The sequence below is a fragment of the Magallana gigas genome, chromosome 1, assembly GCF_963853765.1.
Source record: "Magallana gigas chromosome 1, xbMagGiga1.1, whole genome shotgun sequence".
NCBI lineage: Eukaryota > Metazoa > Mollusca > Bivalvia > Ostreida > Ostreidae > Magallana > Magallana gigas.
In genome coordinates, this window is record NC_088853.1 from 43,801,188 (window position 1) to 43,829,104 (window position 27,917).

Consider the following 27,917-nt stretch of genomic DNA (forward strand, 5'->3'; position numbering starts at 1 on the left):
CTAAATTGGATTTCATTCAATGATTCACTCTCATCAGTAGTTGCTGAATTTGGTTCTAAAACATTTGACAGCTCAAGATAATTATTTTTGTAACATATATAAGAATATTAACGTACTAATAATGTTTTCGCAATTTGTAGATGATTAATTTTTCCTCAAGGATTGATCATTATTTGTTATTGATATTTTATATCTAAGACCGTGATATTACTGCCGAATACAGAATTATTGACAAAGCATATGCCATTAATATCTGCGTAATTAAAAAAATAATAACGGACAAAAGATTTACCATTTCCAGCGTACAGACGAGTAATGTGTCTGTACTTACACAACCTATTGTTGTAACGCAAAGCTGATCCGACCAAAAGACGGTAAGTGTGAAAATCATAGCTAAGACTATATGGTCTAAAGATCCCTGGTGGTCTTATAAGTAAATTTGATAAAAACTGTCTGTTTTTTGTCCACGATTTGTACCGTGTTGGTTGTATCATAACATACTAAGATGTGTGACAAATGGTCGGTACATATTCCTTGTGGTTGTAGTCCTGATCCTGATGGATGTCCTGTGTAGGAAAATCGATACCGACCGGCACGGTCTGTCACCACTACAGCACCAACGTCAGCCACAACGATATCACCATTGTTGTTTTATGTTATATCGTTAGGCCATATATATATATATATATATATATATATATATATATATATATATATATATATATATATATATATTTATTTATATATATATTTGTTTTCCCTTGGACTGAAACGTCACATTTTCATTGGTTTAAACATAGCACGTGATTGCCTCATATATCTCTATATTTGTTCTGGGAGAATTAATATTGGGCAATATGGCCGTCATTGGTCGACGCTTCGCTTACTCATTTCGACATTTCATAGTATTTAATACATAAACCGCATGCCGTAAGTTCTTAAAGTATTTGGAGTAGCTGCCCTTTGAAATTCTTTAAAATTAGAGTAGTTGCCCTTAGAATATTGACGTCACATTGTTTTGCCTGGATCAGAACAAATTGGCAGCGTCGAAATTTGCTCAAATCTCTGCAGAGAAAAGGGAGAAAACATATAAAATTGAAAAGCAACAAAACATTGGAAGTAAACATGGGTGAAGCACAGATTTTTAAAGAGTATTTGAAAGGTGAGATTGAAAATTTTGAAGAGTTTAAATGAGTTAAATTGGACGAGATGTTAGGTATCTTGTACATGGCTGTGCCATGATCATCGCTATTTGTGAATAAATATGTCGCTTAATAGTCCTCGGGAAAACAAAACACTTATTAGGTTAGTTACTGACTCACTACGGAAATATAATGGGTTGATCAATCTCATAGACGGCTCGGCTTCGCCTCGCCATCTATGAGATTGATCAACCCAATATATTTCCGTAGTGAGTCAGTAACTAACCTAATAAGTAATAATATTTAACCCTCCATTATCTTTAGTTATTGTTTGAGTCAGTTGTCCGGTCTGATCGTAACGGGTAAGTTTTTAGTTTGTTTTTAGTATATGAAGCCCACAAGCTAAAGGAAGGTGACATCTTACTTAAAAGTGACGAAACCACTAAATCATCAACGTCAGTCACAATGGTATCTCTATTAATGGTCTCTATTATATATTCACCCACACGACATATATTTTGTATTTCATCATTGTGCATTGTTTGTGTTAGTTGTCCGGTCTGGTTGTAACTAGTAAGTTGATCATCATCTGTGTCGTCTACATACGAACTCCACCCGACAAGTAAATCTCCTGTAGACGCTGACCAAAACAAGCACAGTGGATCCCAATCGTAATTTGTTGCATTTATAAATGTAGTGCTTGTTTTCATATGATTTGATAGTTTCTTGATGTCTGAATTCATATCAATATAAACCAGTTCATTTCCATTGTTTGCAGGGCAAAAGTCTACAAATGAACCAAATAAATCTTTCAGACCAAGTTTATGAAGAGTATCTCCGCTTTTGTTTGTCAAGATAAGATTGTGTCTATCACTTACCCAGACCCGGTCAGGTGTTACAAAAGAAATTTTATCAAAGGAATCAATACCTGCCACTTCAATAGAGTGATGCAATTCAGGTGGAGATATCAGTTTCATGTGACGCTCATTTCTCACATGTCGGTTTTTATTCCAACTAATTTCGATTTCACTCAATGACTTCAATTTCTTCTTACTGATCACCTTTGTCATGGAGAGTGCACAATGATAATGTAAATAGAGGGGAAGACATGGATTCTTTTAGGACAAAAGGAATTTAAGATGTGATGGCTGTTCGTTTGCATGTTCATATGTCTGTATACTTCTGATATGCCTTTTCATCTGTTCCTTCTGTTTTAAACAGCTATGTTTAAAATCCACATGATGTATTGCCTTTTTTACATATTTAATTAGTCGCTGTGCCTTTATTAACACTTCTAATTGATATAAAGAAAATTCCTTTTGACAATTGTTTATATCTGCTTTGATATCAGAGAAGAGATCAGGTCTGCAAAAAAGGGCGTTGTTTCTTATTACTGTGGTTTCATCAATATTCGTTGAATACCAATTTTCGTGGATTTCGTTGTTAAGTTGATCCACGAAATTTAATGTCCATTGAAGTGTAATTTCTATTAACATTTTCTATTGATAGGGTCATTGGCCATGAATTTACGTTTCATTGAAACTGTGATTTTCACTTTATCCACGAAAATTGATACCCTTGAAAATTAATGAAACCACAGTATGTGAATGTATCCTCTGTGTTGTTGCCGTTTCGTGTCATATTCAGCTCTTAAGTTGATTTGTTTGTGCATTTTGTGCGCTGTACAATGGTTACAGACTGGCAGATTACATGCTTCACAATACTTTCTATAATGCTTGTTCCGATGTTGCACACGTCAAACTTCCCGTCGATGGATGTAGTCACGGTATGTCACAACGTCGTGGTCTATTGTCAATAGATTAAACCAATGTCTCTGCCTACATTGGGAACACATATCAAATGTACACGAAGAACACAAATAATTCGTTTCTTCCGGGCTCATGGAACACTGACGTATTCTATACTGAGTATTTTTTGACTTCATTTTGCGATTGTCTTCTTAAGAGTCTGTTTGAGGAGAGTGAAACAAGCATCAATAATTACAAGATACCAAATGTATAAATTGAGATATATTAATTCAATTCAATACATCTGTTGTACAAGTAAATCTAGATTATTTGCATTTTATTTTAACTATGTTAACATGTTTAATATATCTCGGATTAAATGATTCTTAATTTAATTTATAAATTATTTGCTTTGAAATATAGAAACCATTTCATATTTGTGACTGTAGTTTTAATCTTTCAGACTTGGGTTTCCTATCCTAAGAACATCAAAATACAAGATGAAAACGGATTTGTATTAGCAAATGACTGGGTGCCAAATATCTTAATTTCTACGGACTCCCCCCAAAATAATATATCAACAATTTTAAACGTACTGCTTACATATCGTGAAGAAACAAATGTGATAGAAGAAATGTTTGGACTAAATCAATAAAATCCTTAATTTGTTATCATCAATGATTTAATGAAGGTTTAATACATTGTTTTAAAATTCTAATGTAAACATATTGTAAAAACACGATACTAAAAGTATATAGAACAATCCACTCATAGTGAATCTTACTGATGTCTTATTAAATCTTCCAAAATCAAAATAGAACTTAAAAGAATCTCCTACCTTTCTATTATTAGATACTACTATCGTTGGTTTATATCCAATATCATGATGGAAAACAGCAATACAAATTTTCATCGTTTATTCTAATTCTACATTTCATGTTCTTTAAAGATAAGACTGCTAACGTCTGTCTGATGTGTACAAGCGATTTACAGTAATGTAAATGGCCCTCTGTTGGCTGCCCTCGTTGGCTGATAAAAATTATTGCTGACGCAGAATTTAAATGTTTTGTGGAACCCAAAAGATATCACCGAGTGCTATCGATTCCTCGAGTTCTCTATTCATAAAAAATTGCACTGGCAAAAATTACCTTGGAAAAAGTCTCACAAGGGAGGGGTATTTATTGTGCTTTACTTGATGCATCTCTTTTTGTTTTGCCGACGGTCTATCGAAAAGTAAGCATGTAGATTGTTACGAATCTGCTCAAATATTTCCAAGAAGGGGTGCGTCTTTGTAATGCTGAAAAAGTCTGAACGCATCATTAATATAGCAATGAAATAAAGTCCTTACTACAATGTATGGGGTTATTTGTAGTGCCAAACCTATAAAACATTTTACTTGGGAAGTCATTCATGAATAAATGGCATTCATTAGAAAACGTTTGTATTTTATGTTTTATGAAAATATACAAAAGAACACTACTAAAAATGTCAAGGTTACTAAACGTTTGCTTTGGAAATACTAAAGTATATCATTTTAAGCATTAAATCATTATTTTTTGAAAAATACATTTTCATAACTGCAGCGGTGTGCGCATACAAATTGAGTTACGCGCGATATCGCGTTATCAAAATTTGTATGCACACACCGCTGCAGTTATGAGACTGAATATTTCAAAAAAATTATGATTTAATGCTTGTATTTACATTTTTAAACTTCTTGACTTGTCTGCAAATTTATACTTTAGAATTCCTATCTTATCCTAAGGGTAAGTTCATATTAATGGAAGAGCCGCTGTAACAGCCACAAGCGTGAACTTCGATTTTCGCTTGATGTGAATTGAAACTTGAAATGGATGTAAAGAGTTGTCAACAGTGTTTTCTAAGGGAAAACATTGCAAGTGTAAATATTTCAAAATATTTACACTTGCAAATGTTTCCCTTATATAACAATGTTTGCGGAATCAGCTGTTATTTCTGTATAACATCATTATGGGTCAAGAGGTGAAAGTAGCGCATAAATAATCTAGATCACTACTTTTTCTATGTGCTCAAACTAACGGACTGAAACACACCAATTAGATATCGTAATGATAACATAATTTAGGTATTAAAAAATAAACGTATTTTGTTATACTATAAGTTTTATTCGTTCATTTACTTTAAAAAATATAACGATAATTGCGGGAAATTAATGATTCATGTAAGATAGGCCTGTAAACAGAATAAACTGTTTCTATTAAGAAAGATACGAAAGCCGAGAAGGATCATTCGAGATTCGAGATTCAAAATACGAGATTCGAAATACGAGATTCGAGATTCGAAATTCGAGATTCAATATCTAAATTAACCAATCAAATCATGGATCTGAAACCTGTATCCTAGCAACATCAAACTGTTCTAAATAAAAATCATTTGTACATGCTCTTTCCTACAAATAAATGTCTTAATAGCTCTTATACAGTGGTTATAAAATGGTTAAATTAACATTGATGAATAAACCCCACACAGTATAAACAATTAAATTAGAAATAACACTGTTGGCTTTGCGAATCTAAGTGGTTTTGTTTGTCCTGTATGTATTTCCCCCCGAACAATTTTAACCCGAAGTGTATTCGCCCCAACTGTGTAAAAATCGGCTCGCGAAGAAAGATCTGTTTAATCTAAATGTTTTAGCTATGAAACGAAACTCAATGAAATAATCGACATGTCAAAATATAGGTTATGATAAAGTTTTAAACCATAGAAGATATAATGATTTACAACCTCAAAGACAAAAATCCAGATAAGAATAGTGTATTGTAGGGTATGGCAATGCCATTGTCGATATGAGAGAGAGACAGACAGACAGACAGACAGACAGAGAGAGTTTTGTAGTGTCAAATTCAGTTTTGATTTAGAATTTGAAATTGATTTGATTTGTTACAAGCATATATAGACAATAATCAAGCCTCTAAAAGGAGAAAAGAGAGGAGGTAGCTAGGGCAGGGCAGACCAACTAGCAAGCTTTAATTTTAACGGTGTTAGCGCACTTGTGATTTACATCGACTCTCTCTCTCTCTCTCTCTCTCTCTCTCTCTCTCTCTCTCTCTCTCATCACCTAGCATTTCCTTTTCCGTGAGGGGGTTTGGGGTATTTGTGATGTCTTACATTAGCTAGCGAAAATGATAAAAAAAAAAACATGAAATTTTCTTTAAATTGTGTGCGGATGTTGTACTCCAATAATTTGTTTTCAGTTTATACATTTCCAGAGAGTGGGGGGGGGGGGGGCTATATAGTCCTAATTAGTTTGCCAGTTATTCTGTCCCCACTTTGTTTTCTCTTCGTTTTCCAGGGTTTTTTTATTTGGCTCGGCAAATTAATATAAAACTTTCTGTGTAGCTCCATAACGATGCACTGTAGATAAATTATGAGTAGTTTTACTTTTGATAAACAGGTACATATCCGTACTTGATTTTTTATTTGACTCTTATAATCGGATTTAATATTCCAATAAATATAGGGTAGGAAAGAGTAGACGGGACTTTTTTGCACATATCCTACTATACCATTCATTCAACACAGGTATTAGCACTCATCGAGTTCGACTTGCTTTCCTTTTTTTCATCCACTGGATTTAAAGCTATTAATTTTTGAAAATATTTTGAATTTATGGCCTGATTATATAAAAATAAGAGCTGCGCTGGTGCATCTATTTACCCAAATGGACCAAAATATAACCAAATGAATCAAAAAAATTTGACAAAATGTAACCGTTCTTGGACGAATAAAACAAAACACCAAGACGATTGTAGGGTTCTATATTATATATATTCTGAGCGTTACGTCGCATTAATCGTTTCACCCTAAAACAATACATAAAACATATAAGCACACCACTATAACAACACAACATTATAGACATCACAAACATGTATAACATACATTAACTTATAGGTCAATTATATCGGTTTACATTTAATCGCAATACACGATAAATCTGAATTTTATGTTAAATAATATTTCCAACTCACTCTAATATATAGATTATATGAAAACTATTTACAATAATGAATTTCAACAGATAGTTACCAATTTATGGAACTAGGTGCACGACACTGCATATACGTAGTATCAATCAGCGGATCAGGCTCATTATATGACTTGACCTATTTATAATTTATACAATATATATAAGATCTTGTCTACTATACAATTAAATATATAAGACATATACTGCTCACTGATATTTACATTGCACTGTATTCAAAACGTTCACTCTACACACTCATACTTATATATTAACTTTATTAATTTATTTTAATCTAGTTTAGAATTGTATTTATTTAAAGAATTATGTTTTAAAAGAATAACTTACAGGTCTGAGTCTGTATGCTTTGTCTCAGTCTGAAACACACCTGTCTGGCTAGAAGTCTTGGTTGCAATTAAAGAATTACAGAACCAGAATACAAAAGAATATCTCCCGCCAAACTGTATCAGTAGTGACCAATACTGACCAATCACAAACCGTAAATATAAAAATACCTATCTTCAAATGGAATAATCCACACCACTGAAATAAATAACCTCAACGGACTATACCATTATTTATAATAGGGGTGTTTAAGTTTACACACACTTGTTAGTATTAGTGCAGCGCAAAGAGTGAAAGATGGAAAAAGTGAATGAATGAATAACTAAATAATTCTAAAAATAAAACTAAGTCAGACTATCACAAACTCCCCCCCAGTTGTGAAATGACGTCCTCGTCATTTCCAACTGAGAACTGAAATAGCTATGATCATAAAAACAATATATCTACAATTTGCTAATAATGTCTGAAATGCAACCTAATAAAATATTTCTTTCCTCTGACCGATTTGTGTTTTCTAAAATTTGCTTCAAAATACTCAACTCTTCCCTTCGCCTGTCGCAAATCTGATACAGCTGGTAATCGGCAAATCTCTTTGGCGGTCGTCTAGTTCTTGCAGATCTCCTTAACCCTATCTCAGCACCAGGTTCAGAGCTATCACCCTCCTCATCTTGGGGTGCAGGGTCTTCCGCGGCTTCCCTTTCTGGCTGTGTAACCTCTTCTTCTACAACTCTAACTGGTTCCTTAGAAATCTCTATAGGAGTTCTTTGTACAGGTACCTTTACTACTTGGATCTCATATTCTGAGTCACTATCACTGATATCTAGATCTGCCACATCATTTTGCTGCTTCAACTCTGTTTCTTCTTCATTCTGTGTTGTGTCCTTCTGTTTATTGGCTCTTGGTTTGGGAATTGGTTTCTCCTGAAACTCTGGGTCTATGCATCCTATTGGCAATAGGAGGTTCCGATGAAGAGTTCGCTTCTTTCCGGTTCCATCCTCTCACTGTACTACATAGACTGGTACTTCTTTGTTTGGCTGGCGCAATACGATGTATGCTTCCTCCTCCCACTTATCAGCAATCTTGTGCTTACCATCGAAAGCAACAACCTTGACAAGAACTCTATCTCCTTCATGAAGATCTATACCTCTTACCTTTAAATCATAATACTTACCCTGTTTCACTCTTGACCTATCAGCTGATTTCCTCGCCAGATGGTACGCTGTCTTCATTCTTGTTCTGAGGTCTTCTATGTACTTGGTAAGTGATTTTTTCTCTTGGTTGTTGATTCCGAAAGCAACATCAACTGGCAAAAGTGGTTCACGGCCAAACATCAATCTGTACGGTGATTGTCCTGTACTCTCATGCCTGGTACTGTTGTATGCCTGCACCAGGGGAGAAAGGTACTTCTTCCAGTTGGTCTTTTGGGCTGGATGGAGAGTTCCAAGCATGTTGAGTAGCGTCCTGTTGAATCTCTCACACATCCCGTTGCCCATGGGATGATAGGGAGTGGTCCTTGATTTCTTCATCCCTGTAATCAGACATAGTTCCTTGATGATATTTCCATCAACATTTGCACCCTGATCACTATGTATTCTGACTGGAATGCCATAATTGGTAATGAAATTGTTGTAGAAAGCCTCTGCTGTGGTTTTAGCTGTAAAGTTCTTCGTGGGCACAGCCACAGCAAACCTGGAAAAATGATCTGTAATGATCAGTATATGCTGGAAGCCTCCTTTAGATGGTTCAAGTGTCAGGAAATCCATGCACACCAATTCAAGGGGGTATGATGTCTGGATTGGCATGAGAGGGGCTCGCTGGTTAGTTGGAACCTTTCTACGTAGACACCTATGGCAATTCTTGATCCATCTATCAATATCACAATTCATACCGTTCCAGTAGAATCTGTCGCGGATCAGAGATGTTACACGGTCACGTCCTTGATGTCCAAAATCATTGTGAAGATTTTTCAACACCACTGGAATCATATCCCTTGGAACTACTATCTGTTTTATGCATGTATCATCTATGGTAACTTTCCTCTTTAAGATTCCTTCTTCCATAATTAATAGATGAAAATTCCTAATAAGTGCTAGAGAAAGAGCAGAGGTTGGTAGATCACTCATTCGGGGTCTCTTACCTGATTTGACATAATGCATCCACTTCTGTAATACTGGGTCTTTCTGTTGAGCTTCTTTCCAGTCAACCTGTTGAAATTGGGAAATTTCAGAATTTAACTGATTAACTAATTCTGAATCTACAGATACATTCTCTACAAAAGGAATCTCTAACTGAATAGATTGACATAATGATTTCATACATTCATCTGAAATAGAAGACATGTCATTAGTTTGTTCAGTTAGTCTTGATAGTCCGTCTGCATCTGAGTTCTTAAATCCAGGTCTGTATTGAATATCTAAATCAAAATTAGCTAAAGAAGCCAACCATCGATGACCTGCAGAGTCTAACTTGGCTGAGGTCAATACGTAAGTAAGAGGGTTATTATCCGTCAAGACTTTAGTCTTACTCCCTAGTAATTAATCCTTAAATTTGTCGCATACTGCCCACTTCAGTCCTAAAAATTCAAGTTTGTGGGCGGGGTAGTTTTGTTCTGGTTTAGTGAGGCTCCTACTGGCATAGCTGATGACTCTCTTCACATCTCCTTGTTTCTGATATAGAACTGCGCCGAGAGCAATCTTACTTGCATCTATGTGCAGTTCAAATGGCAGGCTGTAATCAGCATAACCGAGTATAGGTGGAGTTGCTAATGCTTCCTTCAATCTGTCAAAAGCATTCTGTTCCTCACTTCCCCACTTCCAGACTTTTCCTCTCTTCTTGCTTGATCTCTTACTATCTGTTAGTATGGGCATCAACTCTGATAAAGGTCTTGCTATCTTGCTGAAGTTTCTGATAAATTTGCGGTAATAACCGACAAAACCTAAAAATTTCCTAACTTCTTCTGGAGTTGTAGGTATGGGCCAGTTAAGAACTTTGTTCGTTTTCTCTGGGTCTGTCTCAATACCTTGATTCGAAACTATATGACCTACATACCTGACTCTTTCCTGAAAGAAATTACATTTCTTTGGGGAAAGCTTCAACCCTGCTGCCCTTAACTTGTCAAATACTTGTTGAAGTCTATCTAGATGTTCTTCATATGTTCTTGAGAAGATGATAATGTCATCAAGAAAAATAAAACAGATGTTAAGGTTCAATTCTCCAAGACAGTCTTCCATAAGTCTTTGGTATGTAGCCGGGCTGTTCGAAAGGCCAAAGGGCATCCTATTATACTCGAAGAAGCCTAAGGGGCCAACAGTAAAGGCTGTGCGCTCTTTGTGGCTCTCCTCAATTTCTATTTGATGGTATCCAGATTTGGCATCTAGAACTGTGAAGTAGGAATTGCCTGACAAACTGTCTAGGATCTCCTCAATTCTTGGAAGGGCATAGGCATCTTTCTTGGTCTTGTTGTTCAACTGTCGGTAATCCACACACATCCTTAAATCTCCGTTTTTCTTCCTCACCAAGACAACGTTGCTGGAAAATGGCGACTTGGATTTCCGGATGATTCCTGCTGTAAGTAGCTGTTGTATGTGATCTCTGACTTCCTTAAACATGGATGGGGGTATTCGCCTGTGACGCTGTCTAAAAGATGTATTATCCGTCATCTCTATCCTGTGTTTGACTGTGGTGACGTGGCCAATATCTGTCTCACCCCAGGAGAAAATGTCTCTATTTCTCGCTATCACCTCTTTGGCCATGGCAAATTCCTCCTTTGTCAGGTTGTCTTGGGCAATATTAAAGTCTACTGCCTGGGACGTGTTGTCTCCTGCAGGAAATTCTGGTATGTCCTCCACAGTGACTGGCTGAATTTCTGCAATAATCGCTCTAGGTGGTACCCTGACAGTCCTTGTTGTCACATTGCTTACAGTCACCCACACTGTCTCTCTCTTCTGGGGATTATAGTCCACTAAGTTTGGGATGATGTCTAAATCTGCAGGAATTGCTGATTTCTCTGTTGTCTGAATAATTGCCATGGTCTGTTTATAAGGAAACATCTTGTCTGCATATCCTTCTATTGTCACTTCAGAATTTGGTTGGATAGTAATGGGATTTCTTTCCGCAGACTTGATTACTGCCAGTCTGTATTTATTCTTCACTAACTCTCTTTCCCTTAATGCTAAACATCGAAATGTCCAATACCAGGGCTCATGCAGTCTTGATATCTGTAAGAATCTTTCTCCATGACATTCCTTTATTCCTCCCATTATGGAATTAAGAATGTTTGTCCCTAGTAATACTGGAACCTTCTGGTGATAATCTGTATCATTAACTACCAGGAATAAACATGTATACTGTCTGTCATCTCCTAATCCTTCTGATATGACATCTAGCTCTATCGCACCTTTATAAGGTAAATTACTGCCATCAGCACATTTCAACTCAAATAAATCTCTGATATCTTGAATTTCTACATCTTGCAAATCTTGTTCATAAAAAGATTCACAAATAGTGGAAACTGTTGATCCTGTATCTAACAATGCTGCTGTAGGTATTCCATTTATTCTTATCGTTACTTCTGTGTTATCTCCAAAAATTCCTGGAACTTGACGCTGTCTATCAGTACAACCTAGCGTCCGCGTCTCGAAGCAGGTTGCTGTGAGTTTAAATCTCTTTTGTGGTCCAAGCGTACACGACAGCCATATTGTATATGTCCAACTTGTCCACATCTATAACAAACAACTTCTCCCTCATTTCTTCTCTCTTGTGGGTAATCTTTTCCTCTGTTTCTATAATTTCCTTGATATTGTTGATCCTGAAAATATCCTCCTTGACCTTGAAATCTTGAATTATGTGGTTTCTCAGTTTGATATTTCTGACGTACAACATCAATATCCTCTTTCATCTGATTCACTTTAGTGTCCATCTTTTGAATCATTGCTTTCAATTCATCCATCTTTGAATCACTGGTAACAGTCTGATGGAAAGTGGCTTTCTTACTGGCATCTTTATGTCTAATCTTATCTTGTTCTACCTTCCTAATCGCCTTTCTTAATTCATCAAAGTCAATGCACTCTTTAAATATATGGCCATTTATGTCCTTTAGGTTTTCTGCAAGGCCATTCCAGAACATGTTTCGTAACATCTGATCTGTATTTGTTGGAACAATTTCACCATTTTGTATCACCTTATTTAACAGATCCTCTAATCGACAGCTCCATTCTGAAACATCTTCATTTTCTTTTTGAGATGCACTGTAAAACTGGGACAAAAGATTCTCATTGTCATCAACAATTCCATAGACGCTGTCAAATCTCTGCAAAATTTCATCAATGGATGCTTCTGTTCCGAGTCGCATCAGGACTCTTGCTGCATTTCCTCGAAGTGATCTTCTGATGCTCTGCAGAACTGCTGATGTCTTAACGCCATCTCTAATCAAACACTCAACTTCATAACGCCACAAATCATATGATGTTTCGCCTTTCTTATCTCCAGAAAAGAATGGCAGTTTCGGAGTGTTAGTGGTATATGATGTTGTTTCTTTTGGACTACTTGATGCATCATTATCCTGAGGCATGTCCATCTGCAATGTCCTTGGTGCCGCCCAATTAGCATAACTAATCAACCAGGATTTAAGTTCTTCTCCAGATTTTAGTTTTGGTTTTACTCCAAGTTCCTTGAAAGATTTAGCTAACTTTTGCAGTTCCTCCTGTGTAAGGTCCTCTTCTGACATGATGATTCAACACCTTATATAACTGAACTAATAACTTAAATAAGTTTCTATTCTAACTAAATTCTAAGCCGATAACCCTGAATAATCTGATAAATTAACTTAATTGGATAAATAAACTAAGTTTCTAATATAAACTCTGAAAAAGAAAAAAATGTATAAACTAATTAACTGCTAAATAACTTAATTAGACCAATTAATAATTCTATACTAATTAATTTAAAGTTAAGAGCAATAAGTCAAATTCAATCAATAAGTTCTGAAAAAAAATTAACTAAATTTAAGTAAGTTTTAACTAAATAACTAAGTTATCTCAGTACTGATTACTACTAATTACCCAATAATAAATCCTTAATATGTAAAAAAAATACAAAAGCGGAATGAAATAGACACGAAAAAGAAGAAACCGACACGAGTTGATTAATATAAAGAAACCGACGCGTTTACTTAAATATTGAAATCAAATAACCTGAATATCAAAACACAAAATATACCCAATATATTTGTAAATATCTTACACCAATTGCATGTATACTTTACTCCTTACTCCATGATAGGCATAATTACCTTCGATGTAGTCAGACAGACAAACACAATGAACTGACAATGTCAAATAAACCGTTACTCTATAATACTCTAATAATCAATGATAAATGAGAGAGCTGAAATGAAGTGCAATGTTAGTAAACACTCTTTTCACACAGGGTATAGAGAGTAATACCAAGTTTAAGCTGCTGTAAAACAAAATATACTATTTATTGTGATATATTCAAATCAACCTGATTAGTTCTTATCTGAAGAAGACGAACAGACCAGCCAGAACTTCAATACCAATGACTGATTATCAAATAAACACCAGACTTGCACCAAGAATTGTCAACTTTGTTTTCACCGGATGTTGTTACAAAGTGTCAAGGTCGAATGTCAAAGTATAATATTTGTAAAAATTAAGATTTCGGATATTTCCGGATTTTAGTTCAAGCAAAGTTTTTATAAATTTTTGCTCTTTCGTACGTCTTTCTTGCTTTGTTTACAATTGATTATATATAAAATGACCAAAAAAAAAAAAGTATATGGCCAAAGAAAATATGACAAAAATTACACAAGTTTGGAATTGACCTACTAAAGTAGACAACAGCTGATCGCAATCACGTGATATATATCAACGTTTCAACATACAACTAGTTTGTGATGCGCAATAGAAATTTCTTACCAATCAATGATTAAATTCCTTATGAACATGTACACAACATATACATTTCACAACACATTTACAAAGATTTCACAAAACACAAGACACAACACACACGAGGACGAGAATAGTAACACACGTGGATCTCCTCGAATAAACACTTCCGGTAGATGACGTCACCAAAGTGCGGGAAACTCCACGGATTGTTTTGGCGGGTCTTCGTCGGCCTGTATGTTCTCGTCTGGAATTCCGTCCTTGCACGGGAATGGGCGTGCGGGGGACGTCCACCAGATTGCCGTTGATCCTAAACCACGTTGGGCGCCATTTTTGTAACCGTTCTTGGACGAATAAAACAAAACACCAAGACGATTGTAGGGTTCTATATTATATATATTCTGAGCGTTACGTCGCATTAATCGTTTCACCCTAAAACAATACATAAAACATATAAGCACACCACTATAACAACACAACATTATAGACATCACAAACATGTATAACATACATTTACTTATAGGTCAATTATATCGGTTTACATTTAATCGCAATAACCGATAAATCTGAATTTTATGTTAAATAATATTTCCAACTCTTAGAAACATCACTCTAATATATAGATTATATGAAAACTATTTACAATAATGAATTTCAACAGATAGTTACCAATTTATGGAACTAGGTGCACGACACTGCATATACGTAGTATCAATCAGCGGATCAGGCTCATTATATGACTTGACCTATTTATAATCTATACAATATATATAAGATCTTGTCTACTATACAATTAAATATATAAGACATATACTGCTCACTGATATTTACATTGCACTGTATTCAAAACGTTCACTCTACATACTCATACTTATATATTAACTTTATTAATTTATTTTAATCTAGTTTAGAATTGTATTTATTTAAAGAATTATGTTTTAAAAGAATAACTTACAGGTCTGAGTCTGTATGCTTTGTCTCAGTCTGAAACACACCTGTCTGGCTAGAAGTCTTGGTTGCAATTAAAGAATTACAGAACCAGAATACAAAAGAATATTTCCCGCCAAACTGTATCAGTAGTGACCAATACTGACCAATCACAAACCGTAAATATAAAAATACCTATCTTCAAATGGAATAATCCACACCACTGAAATAAATAACCTCAACGGACTATACCATTATTTATAATAGGGGTGTTTAAGTTTACACACACTTGTTAGTATTAGTGCAGCGCAAAGAGTGAAAGATGGAAAAAGTGAATGAATGAATAACTAAATAATTCTAAAAATAAAACTAAGTCAGACTATCACAAAATTAGTTTTAAACGTACGACTCTTTTTCAATTCTAATCGGGTATGTCCTTTAGAAAAATTTTGAACCACACACATTTTAGCAAATAAAACGACAATTGTTTCATTTTTTATGGGGAGGGAGGGGGTGCCGGTAAGGACATGTATTGCTTGTGGCAGTTGTGCTATACTCTCATTTGTTATAATAGGTAATACTACATATTGATATAAAATGAAAGTTTCCAATTGCACTGTACATAGCTTCTATCATGCATTTTGACCCGTGCGATAGTTTAAAACAATTTTCAAAGCATTTAATGTAATTCAACCGATCATTTTTGAAATTTAATTTTCTGGATCCCCGCCTGATACGTCAGCCTTCTTGTATATTAGAATTACATGTACGTTGACCATATATACACATTTACATAATCGGCTATGTTATGGGACGATAACATTTTTTATCAATGTTTTTGCAGGATATGTAACAAATAAGAGTCTATTTGTTGGTTTTTGCACTGATTATTTGAGATAATTTGCCGCCATCTTTTATGCATTCCACACACCACTCACAGTTTCTGTTCCGAAGATAAATACATCGGGTTCGGAATGCCAATTATTTCTTAGTTAGAAAAACGTTGTGTATTCGTTTTGACACATGTTCGATTAAAAGTGAAAACTGATTGAAAGTTTATTGTTCATATCCGGAACAAAGTGGTAGCAGAGCGTGGTTTAATATGGGAGACGAGGAGGAAAAAGCAGAAGCGTCAGGAATGCAGATGATGGGAAATCAGGAGAGTACGGCGGATCCAGAGATAGATATCGACGTTCTGAAACGTGAGAAAACGAAAGCTAAGTCACAATTCACGAGAGCTAAGCATCACTTGTTGAACTTATTAGATTCTGATTTACCTAGTCGTGGGGAATTATGTAAGGCTCGAGAACGCCTGATTGATTTACAAGAACCGCTCATTAATTGCTTGTTGTCGCTTTCCGCGGAGTACAAGAAGGCAAACGACATTACAAAACTATCAAAGACAGAACAAGAAATTGAAATGATTGAAGATAATTTTGAAAATTGTCAAGACAGAGTTCAGGATTATCTAGATGCACGAAGGAGTGATCCGCCGAGTGTTGCGACAGATTCATTACATGGAAGTGAATACTTTGTGAATGAAGAGGAAATTCGGGCCAAGAAAAAAGCAGACTCTATTCGTGAGGAGGTGCGCAAATTTGAAGAAACGAAAAGAGAATTGGAGGAAGAATTTAAGACAAAACATGAACAGTTGAATGAATCTATCAACGCTGGATACAGAGAACTGGAACAAGTTGAAAATGAAGCACAAAGGAATTTTAGTGGAATGAATGATGGTTTTGAAGATGTAGACAATTGTGAAAGAGAGGACTGTGAAAATACTGATGTTAATCAAGACTCACACATTCCCTCATCATCTGAGAAACAGGTTAAAGTGACCAATGATTCTGTGAATGGCCCTACCGTTGGAAGTGATTTGTGGAAACAGATGAAGCGTGTATCGATTCCTGTCTTTTATGGTGACAAAAGGACATACGAGAGTTGGAAAGCTGCCTTCTCAGCATGTATTGATAAAGCTCCAGCGACTCCAGAATACAAACTTTTACAGTTAAGACAGTATCTTTCCGGTGAAGCCTTGAAAGCTGTAGAAAACCTTGGACATTCCGCTATCGCCTATGAAGCAGCCAAAGATCGTCTTGAGCGGAAGTTCGGAGGACAACGACGGCAAGTCATGCGACATCTTGAACAGTTGGATTCCTTTAGACCTATACGTGCAGGAAATTCAAAGGATTTGGAAAAATTCGCAGACATTCTGGACATAGCAGTCATTAACCTAAAGGATGCAGGTAGAACGGATGAACTCAAGAACGGATCACTGTACGTCAAACTTCAAAAGAAAATCCCAGAGTCCCTGCTGTCTACATACCACCGATGGGTGTATGAGAAGAAAAAGACTGAGTCAGTGGAATCTTTGAGGGAATGGATCTTGCAGGAATCCGAATTCCGAACAGTGGCAAACGAGACTGTGTATGGTCTACAGGTTGATTCAAACAATAACTTTGATAGTAAAAAGTGCAGCCGTGACCGAAATCATGTTAATGTTCATCAAAGATCATTTTTCACAAACACTAAGACCTTCAACAAACTATGTCAGATGTGTCAAGGACAACATGGGATATGGTCATGTGAGCAGTTCAAGAAACTTGAAGTGTCCCAGAAATGGAACTTTGTCCGTCAGTCGAAGCTGTGTTTTCGTTGCTTGGGGTCAGGACACTTGGGAAAGACATGTAGAAGGAGCAGACCTTGCGGCATTGACCATTGTACCGAGACACATCACAGACTATTGCACATTGAAAATCGAGCTGTGAACCAAAACACAGATGGATATCAACGTGATCTATCTGCATCAGTGTTGAACCAGAATGCTCCAGAATTTCGACCCTATAGAAATCCACAGAGACCAACTTCTTCTGTAAGAACTGCTGAAAACAGTAATGTTGATACCCAGATATCAGTGAATCAAGACAGAACTTTGACATGTCATGGAGGGGAGCCACAATTTATCGCCCTACGAACCATTCCAGTAATAGTAAGAAATGGATCAAAGACAATGAGAGTAAACGCACTGCTGGATGATGCCAGTACACGGACCTACATTAATGCAGATGTTGCAGCAGAATTGGGTTTACATGGCAAACTACAGAGAATTACCGTAGGAGTTCTTAATGACAAAACTGAGTCATTTGAAACTATGCCAGTAGAATTCCAAATAGAGAGTGATGATGGGAGGACAAAGACTAAAGTGGAAGCCCTAACAGCTGACAAAGTTACCGGTGATATGTGTGTAATCAACTGGAGAAAATATCAACACAAATGGGACCATTTGAGAGGACTTGAATTCCCAGGAGTGGGTAAACATTCTATGGTGGATATTCTGATTGGAATGGACCAGAGTGAACTTCATTATGCTTATCAAGAGATCAGAGGTCGACCAGATGAACCAGTGGCCAGACTTACTCCATTAGGATGGACTTGTGTCGGGAAAATTCCTGGTAGCAATGAGATATGTGTTCAAACTCATTTCAACAGAACTTACTTTATCCAGAATCAGAAAAGTGATAATGAATCGGACAAGATTTTGTGTAAATTCTGGGAGATGGAAAATTTCAGTGAGCCACAGAAGAAACAGTCATTTAGTCTAGAGGAGAGAAGTGTGTATGAAAAAGTGAAAGATTCATTGAAGTTTGTTGATGATCATTATGAAGTAGCTATTCCTTGGAAGGAAGAAAAGCCTGATTTACCATGTAATTACGACATGGCACTACAACGTTTAGAGAACACTGAAAAGCGATTGATGAAGAACCCGGAAGTGAGAGATTCTTACTCAAAGACTATTGAACAGTATCTGGAGAAAGGATACATACGCAAGATTAATCAGGATGAGGAAAAGTCCGGAAAATGGTTTCTTCCACATTTTCCTGTCATCCGGCCAGATAAGAGCACAACAAAGACACGTATTGTGTTCGACGCATCAGCAAAGCATTGTGGTGTCTCATTAAATGACATGATTCACTGCGGACCAAAACTTCAAAATGAACTCTTTGATGTGTTACTAAGATTTAGAAGAAATAGTGTGGCAATAGTATGTGACATTGCAGAAATGTACTTAAGGATTAAGGTTCCACAGGATGATAGACCTTATCAACAATTTCTCTGGCGTGACGTTAATACAGAAGAGAAACCAGATGTGTATGAATTTAGCAGTGTTGTATTTGGAATAAATTCGTCGCCATTTCAAGCACAGTTTGTAGCACAGACCCATGCTGAGACTAACAGAGAAACTTACCCTATGGCAGCAGAGACTGTTTTGAAATCCACCTACATGGATGATAGTATGGATTCAGTATCTACCGAGGAAGATGGAGTCAAACTCTACAGGCAGCTATCCGCATTGTGGGAAAAGGCCGGCATGTATGCCAGGAAGTGGCTATCAAACTCAGTGGGTGTACTGCAGCATATCCCACCAGAAGATGTTGTTCCCGAAGTTGACCTGCATGACAACAGCTTACCATCCGTAAAAACCCTTGGTGTGCTATGGAAGGCCAAAGATGACATCTTTACATTCAAAGCAAGTCCACCAGAGGATGATTTTACTTACACAAAGCGGAACTTTCTACGGAAAATCGCAATGCTGTTTGATCCTTTGGGATTCCTAGGACCGTACACAATAAGAGCTAAAGTTTTGTTGCAAGAAATGTGGACTGCAGGTCTTGACTGGGATGATGTGTTGAGCGAAGACCTCATATCAAAAGCTGAGAAGTGGTTTAGAGAATTGACTGAGCTATCGCTTATTGAAGTACCGAGATGTCTACGTCTATCTAATGGTGAGATTATATCGAATTACCTTCATACCTTTGTTGATGCTTCCCAGGACGCGTATGGAGCTGTAGTTTACCAGAGGTGTATCTATGACGATGGAAGTGTATCAGTCAGATTCGTGACTGCAAAATCCAAAGTAGCTCCACTTACCACAGTCAGCATACCTAGACTGGAATTGATGGGTGCAATATTGGGATTAAGGCTAACGCTTTCAGTGACAAGTGCTCTGGAGATGGATGGTGACCAGTGCACGTTTTGGACGGACAGCATGAATGTGCTGTGCTGGATCAAGGCACAAAGTAGAAGTTTTAAGCCCTTTGTAGCAAATCGTATTGGGGAGATACAGTCGGCCTCAAATCCAAAGCAGTGGCATCATGTGCCAACAGAAATCAACCCCGCTGATATGATATCCAGAGGAGTGACGGTTTCACAGTTACAGAAAGACAGTGTCTGGTGGAGTGGGCCTCACTTTCTTACCTTGGATGAATCACAGTGGCCGAATCAGAAAGTTGAAAAACAGGACTCTGACAAGGAAAGAAAGAAGTTAAGCAGAGAAGTTGTCAATGATTCATATTCATTCTTGGCAAGATCAGTGGGCTATAGAGACACAGAGTGTTGTTTGAACCCAGAATCCTATTCCAGCTGGATACGGCTTGTAAGAATTCAAGCTTGGATAAATCGTTTTGTAAATAACTGCAGAATGAGCATCAAGGATAGATGTAAAGGTGAATTGAATGCTGAAGAAGTTGAAGGGGCGGAAACTCAAATCATTAGAACAGCCCAGAAATGTGAGTTTCATTGTGAATACAGATTGTTGAAACAGAACAAACCTCTTCACCAGAGCAGCAAGTTATTGAGTCTGAATCCTGTAATTGATGAAGACGGACTCCTGCGGTGTGATGGACGTTTGAAATATGCAGAATATTTACCATATGATGTTCGATACCCTGTCATTCTCCCTAGAAACAATCGTGTCACTACACTTATTATCAAGTATCACCACGAAAAAGGAAAACATGTGACAGGAACAAATCACACACTATCTATGATCTCATCACGGTTTTGGATAATATCCGCACGAGAGGAAATACGGAAGTGGGAACGACAATGCAATAAATGTTGCCGCAACAAAGCCAGACCAGCAGAACAACTGATGGGTCCCCTTCCATCAATTCGTACAAAGCAGCCATTACACGCATTTTCTCGAACAGCGGTTGATTATGGAGGACCTTTCATTACGAAGCAGGGACGCGGAAAACGGCGAGATAAGAGATATCTATGTCTCTTCACGTGCGTGATGTCAAGAGCAGTGCATCTAGAAGTTGCCTTCGGACTTGATACAGATTCGTTCCTCAACGCATTTTACCGGATGGTTAGCCGAAGAGGTCTACCTACAGAAGTTATATCGGACAATGGAACAAATTTTGTTGGTGGCAACAACGAGCTAACGGAACTAGTTGGATTATTGGACCACACAAAGATTCAACAATCTACAGCAAACCTTGGAGTCAAGTGGCACTTTAATCCGCCTCTTGCACCTCATTTTGGAGGTGTCCATGAAATCATGATTAAAGCAGCGAAGAGAGCTATCTATGCAGTGATCGGGTCAGCAGATGTTACAGATGAAGAGCTGATGACAGCATTTGCAGGAGCAGAAGCTTTGATCAACTCAAGACCCCTGACTTACCAATCGGCAAACCCAAACGATGATGTTCCGTTGACTCCTAACCACTTCCTGCACGGGCAGGTGGGGGGATTATTCGCACCGGAAACTGTGGACACAACTGAATTCAACCCACGGAAACGTTGGAGAAGAGTCCAGGAGCTTGTGAGACACTTCTGGCATCGATGGATGCGCGAATGGTTGCCAGGACTGAATGTACGCAAGAAGTGGAATCGAACTCGCAAAGACATTAGTGAAGGTGACATTGTTCTCATAATTGAACCTAATTTACCTAGAGGACATTGGCAGCTAGGTCGCATTCTAGAAATTCATACAGGCAAAGATGGACATGTGCGCGTTGCCAGAGTGAAAGTCGGCCAGAAATCGATGACCCGTCCAATAACTAAGCTGTGTCCATTGGAGTTCAGTGACTAAACTTAATTGTCTCAAACATTGCTGTCACAAATGACGTTTAAATATATGCATCACTTTTTAATGTTTAAAATGAAAAAGTCTTAATATTTTGTATTTTAATTACAAAATCAGGTAATTTTGTTGATGTGCAAGCAATCAAGGAGGGGAGAATGTTCCGAAGATAAATACATCGGGTTCGGAATGCCAATTATTTCTTAGTTAGAAAAACGTTGTGTATTCGTTTTGACACATGTTCGATTAAAAGTGAAAACTGATTGAAAGTTTATTGTTCATATCCGGAACAGTTTCTTTATTTGGTGTTCTGTGTGTATGGCGACAAATTGGTAAATTTGTACCACTCACCCCTTGTAGCTTCATTCTGATTACATTTTATCTAGCTAAGTGTAATGTAGTAGTATATTAAATACACACATCTTTGTTTGCAGTGCTTATTTACATCTTTAGAGATTTACTTACAAAAAAAGTAAACATTTGTATGACGTATATGTAATTATTGTCAATTTTGGTGTGTGGGGGGGGGGGGGGGGGTAGGAAACTTCAGAGAAACTTAACTTGGCTGTGAAACATATGCTTTTATTCTTTCTTGTTGATATATCAATGAATGAATTATAACAAAATGCATGTACAACAATTAATTTTGAAATATTCATGCACAATCAAATTTTTAAAAAGTATTACTGTTCTCTGCACAAGAAATCGGCAATGTGAACAAACTGGCACCCTAGCATCCCTACCTTTAATTGTAGAGAGTTGGTATCCTTCTATTGAAAACAATTCCAAAAGTAAGACTCATAATAAGTTGTTTACTGAGGAAAAGGGAAAAAAATTGTATTTATTAATAATTCCGTATGATGTGATAATATCTCAATGATTTGTTTATCATCATAGTACTAATGTATCACTGTATGCATACATATAAACGATAAGTAATGCTTATATTTATTGGTGAAACAGGACAGATTATTTATATTTAGATTATTTAGATACATGTACTAATCTTCATGCGGGGATCTAGAAAGGAGGGGGTCAGGGGATCTGGACCCCCTCCTCAGGAAAATTGGAGCTTATTAAATTTACATAGTAAATTTTTTTAAAATTGGCCTAGGACCCCCTACAGAAAAAATTAGCTACGCTTATGAAGTTCTCTACCATAACCGCATTTTTACAGAAAAGGGGTGAATAAACCCGGGTTTTAAACTATTACTGGTGGTGGAATACCCCAGGGTTCAAACGCATTAGGTGGAAATGTACCAGGGCAAACAAAATCACTTAGATCCGCGAAGCACACTGCATTATTACTAGTCTACTTAGATATTCTGTGTAAAAGTTAATACACATAATTATTTAGTTAGGTAGGGAGAAGTGAACATAGCATTTATTAAGAGCTATTAAGACATTTATTTGTAGGAAAGAGCATGTACAAATGATCTTTATTTAGAACAGTTTGATGTTGCTAGGATACAGGTTTCAGATCCATGATTTGATTGGTTAATTTAGATATTGAATCTCGAATTTCGAATCTCGAATCTCGTATTTCGAATCTCGTATTTTGAATCTCGAATCTCGAATGATCCTTCTCGGCTTTCGTAGAAAGAGGATTTTCTTTTCGCATCCTCTTTTTTTCAGTGCAAAATGAAAATGAACACAATGCAAAAACAGAAATGAACATGAATTTTATTCATTTTTGTTGTTGAACACAACATAAATTGGTGAACCCACCATCGTTTTCACACAAAAGCACATTTTACAGTACCTTAAAACCTTCATATTCCACAATAATAGTCACAATATTGGTGAATCACCCAAGTTATTTCATCGAATATCTCACTTCCGAATAAACTTGGTGGGTCCACCAATAATAAAATTTTGGCGATTGTATTTTTTTAGACAGCATCAAATATGCAATACTCGTTTTGTCTTATACTTTACTGATTAAATTTGGTGAACTCACCAAAAAATGAAAAATGCAGACAGAATGTCGTTATCCAAATGTTTGGTGGATCCACCAAAATGAAATTTTACAAACAAATATAGAGTACAAAGTTGGTGCCATCACCAAAAGTTTCTAAACATTTATCGATGGCACTAAATAAACAGAAACACCGCAAAACATGTCAGTTTATATACAAAACAAGAAAGTTGGTGAAGCCACCAAAAAGATTGACAAAATTCAAAATACCCCTACTTGGTGGATCCACCAGATATCAAGTTATACGAATTATTAAAAAAAATTACAAAATTGGTGGATTCACCAAAGAAACTCCAGGCCGGTAACAATTAGTTTATCGCTGCTATTGAATGCATAAATGGTGGGCCAACCAACATGAATGCTATGTTCAGTTTACATAAAAGATCAGAAAGTTGGTGAATCCACCAGAAAGATAAACATATCATAACTCGTAATTGCCTTTGGATTTACAATGCCATAAATAAAAGAAATACGTGTTGAAAGAAATTTTCAAGAATATTAAAATATCATGAAGTGTTTTTGGATTGCAGTAGTGAAACATTCTATTACTGGTTTACATATAACTTTCTCATCATCCATGATCACGTTTTGTATTGTGTCTGCACGTATATTCTCTTTTTGGGAGTTGATTTTAATCAACTCTCATATGCAGTTACTCAGACAAACCGAAAGTGAAACAGTGTTTGGACCTCAGCACAAATCATTGCTGCTGACAAGAGTTAGTTCTTGAAAATAATTGATAAATTCGATGTAATGTATGCTCAAGCATTGTTTTTCAAGGAAACTTATTTATAAATACCTTGAAAATAGTCAGATTTTAAATGGTACGAACAATTTAAATAGTTTTTGTAGTCGTTTGTATTCATACGCCAGAGTCAAATTTGTCTGGTTCAACTCGACGCTCGGCTGTCTCCGTAAATCCTTGTCGGAGATTTACGGTGTCAGCCGAGCGTTTGGTTGAACGAGACTGGAGTTCAGTATTGCTTGGATCCATACAATTTTCGAGAAATATTTCTATTACTGATACATATAGTTTGATTGAATTAATTTTATCTTTAACTATTATTTAACATGATTTATATGAGGGTTTCTCGACATTCTTGTCGAAAAAGTCCAAAAATTCATATTAAAAAATGTGCGTAATTCCAATTAGAAACTACATGTACTTGTCATGCAAAATAACATATCATTGATTTTAAAATAAATAAACATCGACAAAATCAACTCCCGTCAGTTCTTCAGTACTTTGATTCATAAAGAGTTGACTATTTAGAAAACATTTGACATATTCCCTACGCATGTGCGAAAAAAATGTCTCCATCTATTTACAGCATTGTTTCTTACTGTTCTTATATAGTCTTAGTTTTTTTTCACAGATGATTTGTACTAATCAATACGATAACTTATTGACCATTTCCAATCAGTGAAGTGGATAAAAATTCTTTCTTTAAAAAATGCGTTAAAGATGAACGGGAAAAGTTTTGGTATTCCCCTCAAGCTACGAATTTTTCGACGCTTAAAACATTCTTCTTTATCGTTGTTTGTAATCTTGTAGTGAAGTGGACGAGTAAATTTTCTCAAATCACACATACTATTTTGCATCAAGGTGTGAATGTCATAATTAAATCACGTTAATAATCATGTTGACTTTAAGAAGTAGTTCAATGGGATCATCATTTCCTCCTCATTTTTCAGCCTCATTGCTGAATCATGCATTGACATTCTAAAGTGCATAAGAAAAGGTGCACCTGAAAATACATAATTTTTTTCAATCTTTTTAATTAGATCCTTGATAAAGGCAACAAATCTATGTTTCCTACATGTACATCAAAAGTGATAATGCATCTCTATCCTTATAAATAAATACATTTTGCCAATAAACTAATAAAGTAACTGAGTACACCTTCTGTATTTTAAGTCTTGTGAGAAAATGTCCTTAAGCTATAATTTCATTTTTGCTTTATAAATAATTATTGTAAAATTATTTTTAAAAAAACCCTACTATCATTTTTGAAATAGTATAAATGAAAGTGAGGTAGTGGACAGGCTTTGGCGGATCCAAGTCAGTGGGAGTTAGCATAAAAAATATATACTTTAAATGAAATAATATTGAATAAATATGTTAAGAGTAAGAATATTTAGCGAGAACTTTTTAATATGTGGATTAATTAACAAAAAATCTTTGAAAATAGTGTTGGGCGAGTTCATCAAGTTTCGGGCAGATACATTGGATCGGACAACTTAGGTTCAAAATCTATCCCCAGGGGCCCGTTTCACAAACCATGCTTTTGACTAAGTTATATTTTGTGAAAAAACTTTTTCTTAAGTCCATTACTTATCCGTTTCACTATTCAAGTCTTATCTTATGAAATTCCTTAGTTATGTCTTTACTTTAAAAAGACAGGTAAATCGATGTCTTAACAAACTTAACATGACAACTGTTTATGTTCTACTGAAAAGAATTATACGGAGATTAAAGCACATTAAAGTGGAACAAAAATAATAAATTACACGTATCATTAAAACCTGTTTCACTTTACTTCTAAACTAAAACATTAGAAGTAAAAAAATACATAATATATATCGTCAATTAATTCCTTTGGTTTAGACTTTACATTTTTACATTTTTTAGATTATCTGGTCACATCAGCATTTCTAATTTTTGAGTAAGCATGTTTGTATATGTTAACACGGGCTATTTATAATGAACCAACTATAGACAAAAAATACACTCGATCGAAAAAATTCCAGCAGTGACCAATTTCAGTTGATTTATGCAGTCATATTCATATAATATCTAAAACAAAGAAATATATGTACATGTAAAAAAAACAAGAAAGATACTTTGATCATTGCATTAAATTAAAAAGAAATACCGTTTACAAAGAACATTACGTAATTTTTATCTGCTCGCTTATGCATGTAAATGGAAAATTTCATACAAAATATCAGTATATGTATTTAGACATTACACTATTTACACTCTATGTACGCATTTTTTTCTAGGTGAATAAGAGAATGAATTTTTATATTCACTTATAAAGTTTACATTCTTGTCATATTGAAAAGAATTTATATATAATCGGTATTAATTTAGCGTTAACAATATGATATGAAAGTGATTTACAATGCATCTTCATTAAGATAAGTCAACTGTGCTACGCTAAGAAAGTTTTGTGAAACAGCTATGGTAAACCTCGGGAAATTCCTAAGCTATAAATTAGGCATTTCTTAAGTGCTATCTAATGAATCATCTTTGGACATCTTTGTGAAACGGACACCAGGAGTGAGGGGGGGGGGGTTCTTCTTCTCCAAAACAGTCTTTTATCTGATACATTTAATTTGGGACGGTGATAAAGCTTAATAGTGGCATTTAACCTAACGAACAAAATCTAGAAGAGATACGTCCCACTAATCATCCCCTTCCCCTTCTGTAATTTATGTCCTAATGCATGTACAGCTGTATTTATGCGATTGCGGGTTCATATTTATTACAATAGATATTGCGAGAATAGAAATATTTCAAGCTGCATCATTAAATCGCATATTAAACAGTGGAAAGCCGGAAATGTATGTATTTTTTCCAGTCAGATGCAATAAAAAAAATCTTAGCAACATACATCAACTGTATACATTTATATATGATCAATTTTAGTTTTTTTTTCGTATTGTCACCTCCTCTGAATATCACGCCAGTTGCTACTTGATTTCATTTTTTAAACCATAAGTCAAGAAAAAAATAAGGAAAAATTCGGACACAGTATAACGTACAAAACAATCTTGTTGAACACACAAAGCCCTTTAATGTTTATCCTCTAGTGTATCAAATACGCATCATTTGTTAAACATGGATTTTATTTTACTACTTCCATCCCATAATTTATATGTTAAGTGCCCGTGAATTAATTTGACTATCTATAAAAGAAGTTGTTGTTAATTCAATAATTAAGATATTTTGGTTTAATCAATAAAATCTGAATTTCAGTTCAACTGCG

At 35.8% G+C, this 27,917-nt stretch overlaps 2 protein-coding genes across 2 annotated transcripts in view; both read left to right on the forward strand.

The window, feature by feature from the left end:
• The window catches only part of LOC105329683 (calcium and integrin-binding protein 1), a 179,798-nt gene that overhangs the window by 42,224 nt on the left and 109,657 nt on the right, over positions 1-27,917 (forward strand). The window lies entirely within an intron of this gene.
• On the forward strand, positions 16,179-21,953 carry LOC117691911 (uncharacterized). The gene has a single exon (XM_034478827.2). The coding sequence runs from the start codon at positions 16,179-16,181 to the stop codon at positions 21,951-21,953; it is 5,775 nt and encodes a 1,924-aa protein (XP_034334718.2).

What these genes read in the sequence shown, in the direction of transcription:
- LOC117691911 (XM_034478827.2), top strand. Translation starts at nt 16,179, where the DNA reads ATGGGAGACGAGGAGGAAAAAGCAGAAGCGTCAGGAATGCAGATGATG.